Source organism: Rhinopithecus bieti, unplaced genomic scaffold (assembly GCF_001698545.2).
Source record: "Rhinopithecus bieti isolate Rb0 unplaced genomic scaffold, ASM169854v2 scaffold_10351, whole genome shotgun sequence".
Lineage (NCBI taxonomy): Eukaryota > Metazoa > Chordata > Mammalia > Primates > Cercopithecidae > Rhinopithecus > Rhinopithecus bieti.
The window spans coordinates 150,689-164,915 of record NW_016806805.1 but is presented as its reverse complement, the minus strand read 5'-3'; the positions used below and the strand labels follow the sequence as shown (position 1 = coordinate 164,915).

The window sequence follows — 14,227 nt, the reverse complement described above, 5'->3', positions numbered from 1 at the left end:
TTAATGAATATAACTATATCTTCTCTTCCTTATGACTTTCCTACTAACGTGTTCTTTTCTCTGGTTTGATTGTAAGAATATGGTAGATAATACATTTAACATACAAAATATGTGTTAACTACGTTATCAGTATGGCTTCTGGTCATCAGTAGGCTATCAGTAGTTAAGTTTCTGAGCAGTCAAAAGTTACTCACGGATTTTAACTTACACAGGAATCGGTGTCCCTAACCCTTGCACTGTTCAAGGGTCAACTATAAGGGCAGACTAAGGTCACCTCCCAAATAACTCTCACAGCTCCTAAACAAGTGGAGTCCCCTAAATTTTCCTGATTTCATGGTTCTTAAAAGAACAACGGCTGAGCAATTCCACCAGTCATATACTTCTCTCTGTTATCTATCCTGATCACTCTCTGGGCTTTGCAATGTCTTGGATGTATAGCATGTATAGGCTGGGATATATACTGTGAAATCGGTTTATGAATTGCTAAGAGCTGACAAGTTTAAAAATACAGTGTAGGAAAATTACTCATGGTTGTGGAGGAAGATGGGGAAAAGTGCCAAATGGGCTTTTAATGAAGCTGTCTCAGTGTGAACATATGCAAAAATAACTTTTAGACATAGGCATTATGATGAACAAAAATGATCTAGCTAAATTTTCAAGAAAACCTATAGGTACACAAGATCCTGGTGATTATACGTATGATGAACAGCTTATTCATGAAGGACCATTTTGTTTCCTGTTAGTGGACCAACATATTTGGCTCCCCAAAAAACACTCCAGCTAGACAAAACATATCAACACATTAGTCAGAAATATAGCTTTATTATCATAATATTTCATAATCTAAAAACTTCTTTAATTCTGGGAACAGAATATTCCAACTTCTGTACAACTGACTGGCCCTGCAGAATACTGGAAAACAGTGTCTAAGCAACTTGAACCTTGCAGATAAGGATCTGTAACCTAGTTTGGGAAAAAGGGAAAAAGCAAGAAAAACAGTTCAAGGGAAGATTTCTTCCCTACAAGACAAATAAAATTAAATCTACTCTCCAGTTTAATCTTGAACATAGTTTCCCAGACACTTTGGTGATTTCTTCAAAAAAGCAACCGCCTTAACTCTAAGGTCAACTGCCCATGTGGACAAAGGAAATATTTAAAAATAAGACACAAACGGGACATGGCACTTAGCTCGGGTCATGGTGTGTTAAGTGGAGTATGCTTCTGAGTAAGCCATCTCCCATTTTTTGACACTAAATTTATGTCTCTAAGGAGGCACAACATACATAACACATTTCTTTATATGGGGGTCAAAATTTAGTGGGAACTTAAAAAGATTTTTAATATAATAAACAAATCTCAAAATAATTTGTCTTGTGAAATGTAGAGTAGGATGACATTATGATACTTCCTGAAGATCATGGGGTACCACTGTCAGAGAAAGTTGCCCTGCCCTCTAGGTATGTTAGATGAAAATCCAAAATGTCAGTTACTTTAAATAAAACAGAAACAAGTTGTCATTGCACACACAGTACGGGACAAAGAGCATGCAATACAACTAACAAGTCATGTTCTTAGTATGTAAAAGGCTAAAGTGCAATCATGGTATAAGCATCAATAATAAATAACTTTAGAGGGAGAACTTAATTCTTCAAATAAAAAATAATTATAACATTACAATTTTTACAATGTTAGCCTAAAACAGTGATATTCACAACAATGTTTTTCCCCACTTGATAGCTGCTTATACATCACATGAATATCCACCCCCCAGAAACCAAAAGTCAAAGTGAAGATTCAAAAATGGACATTTTCATTATGGTAGGTTCAAAATGTTTGTATAATGGTAAGTTACACTTTTAATTGACTGGCATTTAAGCAACTGCTTTATTACCTATTTTTAATGCACTGCTAATCTGATGCTTATTGCAATAACAATCATAATTCTGCCAATGTTAATTAGGTTATAGTTTTGATTTTTTAAATAAGAGAATTCAGTTTACATGAACAAACATATATAGTTTAAAAACCACCCACCACAAACACACACTTTCTCCATGAGTATTTAAAAATAAATTATTAATATACTTAACATATATATTTTGTATGTGTTATATATATGTATATATGTATATATCTGTGGACAAAATTATTCCTGTTTTCAGAAGAATGTCAGCACTTGTAAACTCTGCATGAGACCTGATGATATTGCTAAATTTAAGGAAAAAATAACATGGAAATTCATTCTTGAGGAAAATCATACAGCAGGAAATTCTTAACAGCTCTTTGTGGAAACAAAAGCCATTTTAGGGAAGCAAGGAGGGGAAAACAGTGTCAGATTCTGGCTCCTACATGCATTGTTTAGTTCAGAAACTACTTGAGAATGCAACATACAGTGAACACTCCAGATACTTTGTTGAAAGATACCTGAAGCCTTAACAGGGCACAGAAGCAGCAGGAGGCGAAGTGAACCACCCAGTGGAAAAGTTAAGCCAGCGAAGAGAAAGTCATGCCCATAGCAGAGAGAGAGAGGGCCAGTGACACTGTCCAGGAAGCAGGTCTTAGGAAAGGGCTTGGCGACACCCGCAGTGCTTCCAGGATGATCACAATGCACCAAGCGTGCAGTCCACTGTCATTCCAACCACCTAGACACTGAGCCCATGCTGGGTGCTAATCAAAAGAGGGTTTTACTGCACTCCCCACCCAGATCCACAGAAGCAGCTATTAAGATAGAGGCTGGCAGCGTGGTCTGTGGGTGCAGAATACTCAGCCAAACAAGACGGCAGAGGTGTACCAAAATCTGAATAAACATGCATCTAGGCCACCAAAAAACCTCAATCAAACAAACGAACTGAAAGACACTCTGTCGAAATGAGAACTGAAGTCTGACTGAATGAGTCCCTTGAGCAACCCAGAAATTGAAATCTTGATTAACCACAATACTCAGGGAATGGGAATCCTTATTTTGGAGGCTTTCAAATTAGCTGAGGCAAAGGTTATACACAAACACAAATATTTTCATTTTACTGCTATTTACACTCCCATTCCTTGCCTCGCACTTTGGAGAGCAGTGGGCACAATGAATTTTCTCCCTAGGCCTGACATTTTGTGTGGCCTTGGGCCTGAAAATTAATGACCACTGCATAGAAGCCCAGAGGCCAAGATTACTGGAGACTGGGCCAGTTACTTTAGAAGTTAGAGCTTTAGGATTGATTTAATTTTTTATTCTTTCTGTAATTTGCAAGCTTCTAAAAGGGGGTTATAATAAAATTCTGGTTCACTAAGATTCCCATTTGGTAACCTCTGGTTAATCGAGGTGCTTGCCTGTGTTACGCCCTTGGCTTTTCCAATGTGTCTTACCATGGAATGTTTCCAGAAGGACATTACTGTTGGCCCCTGGAACAACGTTCCCCAAAGCCCAGCAATGATTGGTCCAGCACCACCCACCCTTTTAGATGATGTTCACAATGGCTGTTGGCTTTTTTTTAGCCATTTTGGGCCTAATGTTGCCTTTGCGGCCAAACCCCAGGAGCTCCCCTTTCTTCTGAGGTCTGCAGAGGTCTCTTGAGGACTCGGCCTGTTCGTGAATGGCCTTGGCAGGCTGCATGCTGGCTCTGTCATCCTTGGCCTTTTTCAGGTAGTTCCTTCCCTTTGGGTGGAAATGGGCCTTGAGATCAGGATGGTTACACACCGAATGCGGGTGCCCTCGGCTTCTACAGAGGGTTGGGGGGAGTGGAGAAGAGATGAGCAGAAAGAAAGATTTCTTTAAAACCTTAAAAGAATAACTACTCATGGCACAATCTCTCCTACATGCTACAGTGGTGATAATGCTACCACAAAGACAAATCATAATATGGGTATTTTTCTTCCAAAAATTCCTGTGGTGTCCATGAAATGATCACATGGTACTAAATTCCCAGGGAGATATTACTAGTCCTATTTACAGTGATAAGACTGAGGTACAGAAAATGTTAATTACTACCCAGAATAATACAGACAGTTGGTCTATGGAGAAGATGGGACCAGAACTCATGTCTCTTGACTCGTTAAGTGATGACTAGCAGACTCAGACAAATTCACTGCATAGACGTTGGAAAGCATATAACTCCCAGTATGGATTTACATAAACAATGTAGTACATGAACTACATTAATAGTATACAGAGTTATTACGGCCACACTATACCTCAATGAGAGAAAGTTATACAATATAATACTCTAAAAATAATCCTCCGGTACCATCATAGTGGCATATACTAATAGACTAATAGGATAGCAAAAGGTCACATCAACTTTTCACAAAGTTAGGTATACATGCAGGTCAGTTTTCACTTAAGCCTCCCAAATCCACTTATAATATAGATATCATATAAAATAGATATGATCTCATACAAAATGCAACAGGAAAACATACAATACAAACATTATCAAATGGCCCAAGTATAAAAAGACATACATACAGGCATTTGGGTTTCCTATTTGAGGAGATGTCTGTAAGCTGAAGGAAGACAAATAAGAAAAAATGTTACTGCATTTGAGGGCTGGATTTGGTTTTTAAAATATTTCTTTTATTTTCTAAAACTTGCATTCCCATTAAGGGAGTCAGTAACTGTTACTGGTAGCATGACCTGCAGCACCATCCATCGCACTGGTGAACAAGAACATCTCATGCTCAGTCTTTGCTTGCTTACTCCAGGAGCCTCTGTGGGCACTTGTTCTGAGATTTCTGAGAAGTCTATGTCAACAGATCTCAAACACTCAAAAGAGCCTCCTGGTAGAGCAACATCTGAAGAAATATGTTTTCAAATACTGGAATGCCTTTGCATCTTCATAGCTTAGCTCCCACTTATAAGTGAGAACATAAGATACTTGATTTTCCATTCCTGAGTTACTTCACTTAGAATAATGGCCTCTTGCTGCAAAGACCATTATTTCATTCCATTTTATGCCCGAGTAGTATTCCACAGTTTATATATACCACATTTTCTTTATCCACTCATTGGTTGATGGGCACTTAGGCTGATTCCATATTTTTGCAGTTGCAAATTGTGCTGCTATAAACATGTGTGTGCATGTGTCTTTCTCATATAATTTACTTCTTTTCCTTTGGGTAGATACCCAGTAGTGGGACTGCTGGATCAAACAGTAGTTCTACTTTTAGTTCTTTAAGGAGTGGGGTGACAGATAACAGACAACATATGGGTATAATGTACACTGCTCACGTGATGGGTGCATCAAAATCTCAGAAATCACCACTAAATAATTTATTCATGTAACCAAAAACCACCTATTCCCTCCAAAACTATTGAAATAAAATAAATACATAAAATTTGATAACCTGAAATGATCTGCCATGATTTCTTGATTGATGCAGGCTGTATTTGCAGCTAATCTATAGCTGTGGCCAGTCACAATGTATCAACTAAGGAGAACATTGACATAAAAGGTTTCTTGCCTATAATACATCATTTCTAAAATGAGAGAATATGAAGAACAACCCCACAGTTGTCCCTGAGGCTGTCTCTCATTGAGATGATTTCCTACTCCTAATAACTCATGCAATAAAATATCTGCATGCACTTTTGTGGCTAGGCTTGAAATATTATCATTTGCAGAATAAATTGATAATTATCATTTTGTGATAGAAATGTCACCATCCAGTGTATATGCAGCATATTTCCATTCTCCGGATCCTGATCTTCCTCATATAGCTTTCACTAGAATAAGTGGTGTCACATTAGCAGGCAGACCAACAGAAGAAGAGAAACGACAAATAAAATATGGAGAAAAGGCCACCTTGGTATTGGGCCAGTGTGGCCAAGACATGTGTCCCTGCTGTACTAAAATAATCTGAAAACCCAAGCTCAGCCTAACAGGATCATCGCTTGCATTCTTCTGACTGCAGCAAGCCACAAAGGAGGTTCCTTAAAAAAAGGAGGCTCATGTCATGAAGAGACAAGACAGGATTCTTGTGTTCTGTCTTTTGACACAATCAGAACTCAGCAATATTTGACCCTGTTCATGCAGGCTGGGTTTGGCTTGAGATTAGTAAATTGTAACAGAAAAAGGCACCATTCTCACATGAGGTCCCAAAGATTATGCAACATACAAAGAAGGTGGGACAGATCGCTCTGGAAAGCACCAGGCTGGTAGCTTCTGGGGACCCGAAGGCACTGGCATCAACTTTCTCTACCCCACCAACACCAAAAAGTATTTCTCAGCTGGGCTCCTTCAGTGAATTTCAGTCAATGTGTAAACTGTAAAAATAAACAGAGTGTTTCTTCCTTTAAATCTTTCCTCCTTATTTTTTTTTAAATTATTGGAGCATAACAAAATGTGTTCACTTTACTGTTTGTATGTATGTAAGTGGCAGTTGAATGATCTGTTGCATACATTTGTATATATACTGCTCTTTGGAATTTTGAGAAAATTGAGAGACAGACAGAGAGAGAGAGAGAGAGAGAAATACATGTGTATGTATGCTTCTTTCCTTAAGAAAAAGGCTAACAGTGTTATCACATGTTCAAAGTGATCTCTGATTTCAAAAATGTTTTTAGAACACCAACCTTAGTGACTATCAATGTCACTAATGGGCCCTGCTGGGACCTCAAGAAATGAAAGGACTTTACTGTGTCTTACCGAGAGGGAAATGCATGATAAAGATGAGTAAAGATGGGTCATGAAGCTCACACAGATAAAAGTACTATAAATTGTGCATGTGTAAATGTCACACACCAGATCAAATACTGACCACATAACAGGCAGAATTAACCCTCATAGCAGCCCTTAGGAGGTAAGCACCATCATTCCAATTTTACAGATATGGAAGCTATGGTAGCAGAGTTAAGTAACTGACTTGAAGCCTCAGTGCTTTACCAGTGTTCGGGCTGGGCTTCAAATCCAAGTTAGCAGACTCTAAGTCTGAGCAAGCCTTCACTCTGTACTGTCTTCTTAAAAACTACGTGTTCATGTACATAAATATAAGAACAAAGAAGTATGTATACAATAAATTAAGTGGAATCAATGGCTGGACTAGAATTCCTCCAAGGATCCTATAAATGATGAGGTTTGGGGTGGAGGCTGGAGTTTATCATCACAGCCACCACAGAATTTCCTCTGCTCCCTCCGTGAACACAAGAGGCCACTGTTCCTCCTGGCCCCTTTGGCCTCAGGCAGATGGAAAACCTTTTCTCACTTAGCCCATCTACCTACTTCCATTTTCTCCTAGTACAACATTTTTGTTTTCTTTTTGATTAGGGAGAGGAGGATGTTAAGATGAAGATCAAAAGAGCCTTTGATCAAGGTCCCAGGTTGGAAAAACACAAACAGCCTTGTACTAAAAGCCAACCTAAGTACAGGTTTGACTAAATCTTATCCAAAATGCTTGGGACTAGAAGTGCTTCAGATTTAGAATTTCAGAATATTTGCATTCTACTTACCGGTTCAGCAACCCTAATCCAGAAATATGAGAACCGAAATGCTCCAACGAGCATTTCCTTTGAGCATGACCCTGGAGAGCACTCAAAATGTTTTGGATTTTGGAGCATTTAGAATGTCAGATTTGGCCGGACGCAGTGGCTCATGCCTGCAATCCCAGTACTTAGAGAGGCTGAGGTGGGCAGATCACCTGAGGTCAGGAGTTCGAGACCAGCCTGGCCAATATGGTGAAACCCCTGTCTCTACTAAAAAGACAAAAAAAAAAAAAAAATTAGCTGGGCATGGTGGCAGGCCCCTGTAATCCTAGCCACTCAGGAGGTTGAGGCAGGAGAATTGCTTGAAGCGGGGAGGCAGAGGTTGCAGTGAACTGTGATCACAGCATTGCACTCTGGCCTGGGCAACAAGAGCAAAATTCCGCCTCAAAAAAAAAAAAAAAGAAGGTCAGATTTTTGGAATAGGGATGCTCAGCCTCTAATATACATTCACCTATAAAATAAGAAGCCATGTCTTTGATATTATCAAACTGTCAAATCTGTGCCCAGGATATCATCAAAGTGCCAAATCTGCCCAGGATATCTGTGGCTATAGAGACAAAGAATAACTCAGATTCCTTTAACAAAGAAAGTTTTAAATATTATCTTTGGCCTAGCTTAGTGAAGGTATAGAGAGCCCAGAAACCCAGGCTTCTGAAGCCTCAGCCATACCAAGGATAGCTTCTCACCCCAGTGCACCACAGAACAAGCAGAAGATTCTGACTCTACTCCCCACTCTCCCCTTCTTGCTTGCACACCTGAGTTTCCTCCTTTAGAACGATGAGGAATACCATCCCCAGCCCAGATCTCACTCTCTCCACTAAGGCTGCACTACAAAAACAGCGTAGATCCTCATTTCCCTTCTTACACCACCTAAGTTCCCTCCCTCTCTTCTCTTCCCTCTTTTTCTCATTACTACCTCTAGAGAGCAGTGAAATTCCTAGATTGATATGTAAGTTTCTTCTTTCTAAGGTGACTTACAGCATTAAGAATCTTCTTTGCAATGGAAAAATTTCCTTCCCCTCACATTTAGTGCCTTTGCTGAAATAACGTTTTGGCATCTGTATCTTTCCCTCAATTCCCTTGAGCCTTTATGTTCTTGTTCACCTGGCTGATTTCTAAAAATATAACATGCTTACTCAGATATTGTATCTTTATGCTCTGAAAAATGGTGTCGAATTAGACACAACGTGACCTGCTATCCCATCTGTCAAAATCACTCACACAACTGCTCAAATGGAAGGTCATGAAACAGCTTGGATAATCTTATTTTAAGTGTTGCATTTATGTCCTGCAGGTTGCTAAATCAGGACTAGCAGTAATTCATTTAACACATATTTGCTGGGGTGCAGAACTTATTGGTACTGAGGAAACTGCTCTCAGTGAGGAGGGGGACACAATTACCGAATAAACAAACGAATATAATTTTACATAGTGCTAACTACCGCAGCCTGAATATCCCTAATCCAAACACCCAAAACCCGAAAGCTCCAAAATGTGAAACTCTTTGAGAGCCAACATGACCCTCCAAGGAAATACTCACACTGGAACATTTTGAATTAGGAATGCTGAACCAGTAAGCTGCATGCAAGTATTTCAAACTCTAAAAAAATCTAAAACTGAAACATTTCTGGTCCCAAGCATTTCAGATAAGGTATATTCAAACTGTATGACAATGAAACAGACTGTTACAAGAAAAAATGGTCTACAGGGTGTGCACACTGTCTCTTAATGTGGCTGACTATGGTTCAAAGCAGAGTTTAGAGTGCCATACAAGGGGAAACCATATCTGCCTAATCCTTTCAGAAATCACATACCTCATTCTTGGTCTTCCTTGGGCAACGTATCCACCTTCCAACCCTCAAACAGTTCCCTCACCACAGCCTGACCATGCCCCACTCATACACAGCTCTCATCTCTAAATTTCTTGCTATATTCTAACTGCACTGTATTTTATTTGAATTAGTCCATTTTTCCTTCGGTAGAGCAAGTCCGTGAAGGTAGATCATATCATATTTGGAATACAGAAGGTACAAACATAAATATTTATTAATTTCCCATTTGTGTATGTATATATGTATGTGTACATTTTTGTGCATGTACTTATGTGTGTATATGCATGCACGTACATGTATAGGTACATTTGTTTGTGATGCACACATATACACAGTCATGTACTACAAAACTACGTTTCAGTCAACAACAGACTGCATATATGAGGGTGGTCCCATAATATTATAATAAAGCTTGAAAATTCCTATCACCAAGTGACACCACAGCTGTTATAAGGTCGCAGCACAATGAATTACTTGTTTGTGGTGATGCTGGTGTAAACAAATCTACTGTGCTGCCAGTCACATAGAAGTATAGCACATACAATTATGTACAGAGCATAATACTTGATAATGACAATAAATGACTATGTTACTGGTTTGTGTATTTACTACACTATACTTTTTATCTTTCTATTTTAGAGTGTAGCTGTTCTATAAAAATAAAATGTTATCTGTAAAACAGCCTCAGGCAGGTCCTTCAGGAAGTATTCCAAAAGAAGGCGTTGTGACCATAGGAGATGACAGCTCAGTACATGTTACAGCCTCTGAAGACCTTCCAGTGGGACGAGATGTGAACAGGAATACTGATAATCCAGGCTCTGTGTGCATTTGTGTCTTAGATTTTAACAACCAAAAAAAAAGCTTACAAGAAAATTTAAAATGTAAAACAGAAAAAAACCTTGTTGAATAAGGACATAAAGAAAATATTATTGTACTTCTCTGGTATAAAAATAAGCACATAGGGCCGGGCACGGTGGCTCATGCCTGTAATCCCAGCACTTTGGGAGGCCGAGGTGGGCGGATCACCTGAGGTCAGAAGTTCAAGACCAGCCTGGTCAACATGGTGAAACACCATCTCTACTAAAAATATAAAAAATTAGCTGGGCATGGTGGCAGGTACCTGTAATCCCAGCTACTCAGGAGGCTGAGGCAGAAGAATCGCTTGAACCCAAAAGGTGGAGGTTACAATGAGCCGAGATCATGCCACTGCACTCTAGCCTGGCAACAGAGCAAGACTCTGTCTAAAAAATAATTAAGAAAAAGCACATAAACCAATGGAACAGCATAGACCAGAATAGAGAACACAGAAGTAAAGCCAAATACTTACAGCCAACAAGGCAAACAGAAACAAAGTGGGGAAAGGCCACCCTTTCCAACAAATGGTACTGACATAATCGGCAAACCACATGTAGAAGAATGAAACTGGATCTTCACCTCTCACCTTATACAAAAATCAACTCAAGATGGATCAAGGTCTTAAATCTAAGACCTGAAACCATAAAAATTCTAGAAGATAACATCAGAAAAGCCCTTCTAAACAATGGCTTAGGCAAAGACTTCATGACCAACAACCCAAAAGCAAATGCAACAAAAACAAAGATAAATAGATAAGACTTAAACTGAAAAGCTTCTGCACAGCAAAAGAAACAATCAGCAGAGTATACAGACAACCCACAGAGTGCGAGAAAATCTTCACATCTATGCATCTGATAAAGGACTAATATCCAGAATCTACAAGAAACTCAAACAAATTATCAAGAAAAAAAACCCCATCAGAAGTAGACTAAGGACATGAATAGACAATTCTCAAAAGAAGATATACAAATGGCCAACAAACATATGAAGAAATGCTTAACATTACTAATGATCAGGGAAATGCAAATCAAAACCACAAAATGATACCACCCCACTCCTACAAGAATGGCCATAATAAAAAAAAGTTTTTAAATAGATGTTGGCAGAGATACAGTGAAAAGGGAACACTTTTATACTGCTGGTGGGAATGTAAACTAGTACAACCACTATGGAAAATAGTGTGGAGATTTCATAAAGAACTAAAGTAGAACTACCATTTGATCCAGAATCCTACTACTGGGTACCTACCCAGAGGAAAAGAAGTCATTATATGAAAAAGATAATTGCATATACATTTATAGCAGGACAATTTGCAAATGAGAAAATATTGAACCAGCCCAAATGCCCATGCCCATTAATCAACTAGTGGATAAAGAAATTGTGGTTTATATGTACTGTGGACTACCACTCAGCCATAAAAAGGAAAGCAATAATGACATTCTCAGCAACCTGGATGGAATTGGAGACCATTATTCTAAGTGAAGTAACTCAGGAATGGAAAACCAAACATCATATGTTCTCACTCATAAGTGGGAGCTAAGCTATGAGAATGCAAAGGCATAAGAATGATACAATGGACTTTGAGGACTCGGGGAAGGGGTGGAGGAGAAAAGGGTGGGAGGGGTGTGAGAGATAAAAGACTACAAATTGGGTACAGTGTACACTGCTTGGGTGATGGGTGCACCAAAATCTCAGTAATCACCACTAAATAATTTATTCATGTAACCATATACCACCTGTTCCCCCAAAACCAATGGAAATCAAAAATTAAAAAATAAAAAAATTAAAAAAGAAAATATTGTTGTACTTCTATATAATGTTTGTATTTTAAGCTGTTATTACAAGAGTCAAAAAATTAAAAAACAATTTAAAAGTCTATAAGGTAAAAATGTTATAGTAAGCTAAGGTTAATTTATTATTGAGAGAAAAGTTTTAAACAAATTTAGTGTAGCCTAAGTGTACAGTGTTCATAAAGTCTACAGTAGTGTACAGTAATGTCCTAGGCATTCACATTCACTCACCAGACACTCACCATCTCACCCAGAGCAAATTCCAATCCTGTAAGCTCCATTCATGGTGAATGCCCTATACAGCTATACCATTTCTTACCTTTTATAACATCATATTTTTACTGTGCCTTCTCTTCTTCTCTGTTTAGATACATAAATACTTATCATTGTGCTCCAATCACCTACAGCATTCAGTACAGTAACATGCTGTGTAGGTTTATAGCCTGGGAGTAATAGGCCAAACCATATAGCCTAGGCACGTAGTAGGTTATACCATGCAGGTTTGTGTAAATACACTCTATGATGCTCACACAATGACAAAATTGCCCAACCACACATTTTTTAGAACGTGTCACATTGTCAAGCGACACAACTGGATATAATCTTGCATGTACATATCTAACTAGAAGAGCCAAAATGCTACTCAACTTTTGATTACATTATTTGGCTTGATGAGAAATAATGACTGGCTATGTCTCTTGAAAAAATGTTCAACTTTCAAGCCAAAAAAGTAAACTAAGCAAAAGAGGTGAGCAAAAACAATTTTAAAAGAGAGAATCAATGGGCTTCCTTTCTTCCTCCTTGCCCTCCATTGTTTCTTCTCTTTGAGGTTCCTCTTGACTGAGTATCGGAAGATTTCATACATTTCTTAGCTCTGGATGACTTATAATTCTAAATATGAAAGTGTCAATGCTACATTTTAATTTTAGAATTCCTAACCATCAAAGTCAGGTGATGCTCAGATAAGTTAAGAGGCCAAAACAACTTGGAAAGCACTGAATCCAACCCCTTCATTTTACAGAAGAACTACAGGCCCAGGGAGACCAACTATCTTGCCCAGTCAGAAGCAGGGTAAGAATAAACCGGAAGCCAGGTATTTTCAGGCCTTTTCACCTCACATCTAGGTACCATAACCTCATGCCCCAACCCTCTCTTGAGAGGGCAGGATGAAAGAAGATGGCAGAAAGAGGCTCAGATAGTCCCTCCAGCCACAGCTAGTCAAGGCTGGACACTCTCATGGTTTCCCAAGGAGGCGACAGAGAGGGATCAAGGTGTGATGTGACTTCCCCCTCAGAAGCGTTTCACATAGAAGACCACAGACATCCACCCAGAAAATAATAAATATGTTACATGGATGAGACTGCTTTGAATATAGTGCCTGAAACCTCACAGATGTAACACACTTCCTTCCAGTCTCTTTTTGTTCTGGAAAGTTCTGGGGCTTATATCACTGAGCTGCGCTAAGGCCAAGTGTATATGATTACAGCAAGCACCATGTAGGATTTCTTAATTTCTTTCCGTCCTTCCTCTCTGCTGTTCCTTCTTTTATCCACCTGCCTTTCATCTCATTCCTTCTTCTGGACAATTAGTTTTATTATTTAATCATGTTGCCTTTTCACCCTGGCTTCCAGAAAGCTCTAAGTAAACTTCTTAATCAACCAGTAGCAACCTTGCTAATCTTTTGATCAGCATAAATGTTGTTGCCTATTTTTCTTTTCCTTATAATAGAGCCCATTTGCTGCGGGGATGGAAGCAATAAGAAAAAAATCATTTAAAAATCTTCTAGGAAAGAAGTAAGCATAAATAAAGTTCAACAAGTAATGGAAATGTTATAAATAAACTGCTTTGGGGCATCCAAAACTCTTTCCTTGGCTTTGTTGTAGGGAACTGTAGAGAGGGCAGATATGACCACCTGCCCCCGCCCCCTTGCCGACCTAGGGTATGGTTATTTGTACCTCCCTCTGCCCTCCAATGAGACCAAGGGAATCCTGATCAAGCCACTTATGAGAACCTGGATCTCTATCCACATCCAGGGATGTCATCTGGGCTCTAGGCATTTCTTAAACTCCTGAAACTATATGCAAAACTGTATGCAGGAATCTAACCTAGAACTATCACCTGTGAATCTTTCAGTCTTTTTGAAAATCTATATGAAGAATTTTAACCTGTAGAGACTGTTGAACAGTGTTTGCCTCCCTATTAAGGAAAAAAAAATGTGTATGTGATTTGATTTTACTTTACTAAATTCATAAGATTTTTTTTTTTTTTTTTTTTTTTTTTTT

The 14,227-nt window shown here is 38.8% G+C and overlaps 1 protein-coding gene across 2 annotated transcripts in view; it reads right to left on the bottom strand.

Annotated features, from left to right (window-relative positions):
* Positions 1-794: 794 nt before the first annotated feature.
* Positions 795-14,227, bottom strand: part of ZNF365 (zinc finger protein 365) — a 31,775-nt gene continuing 18,342 nt past the window's right edge. The window contains exons 4-5 of one of the 2 annotated variants that reach the window (XM_017877563.1): positions 4,457-4,494; positions 795-3,710 (exon numbers count right to left, since the gene is read on the bottom strand). In XM_017877563.1, the coding sequence (XP_017733052.1) occupies positions 3,449-3,710; positions 4,457-4,494 (300 nt within the window). In that variant the 3' untranslated portion in view covers positions 795-3,448. The remainder of the gene's footprint in view (positions 3,711-4,456; positions 4,495-14,227) is intronic. The other variant, XM_017877564.1, reaches the window with a different exon arrangement.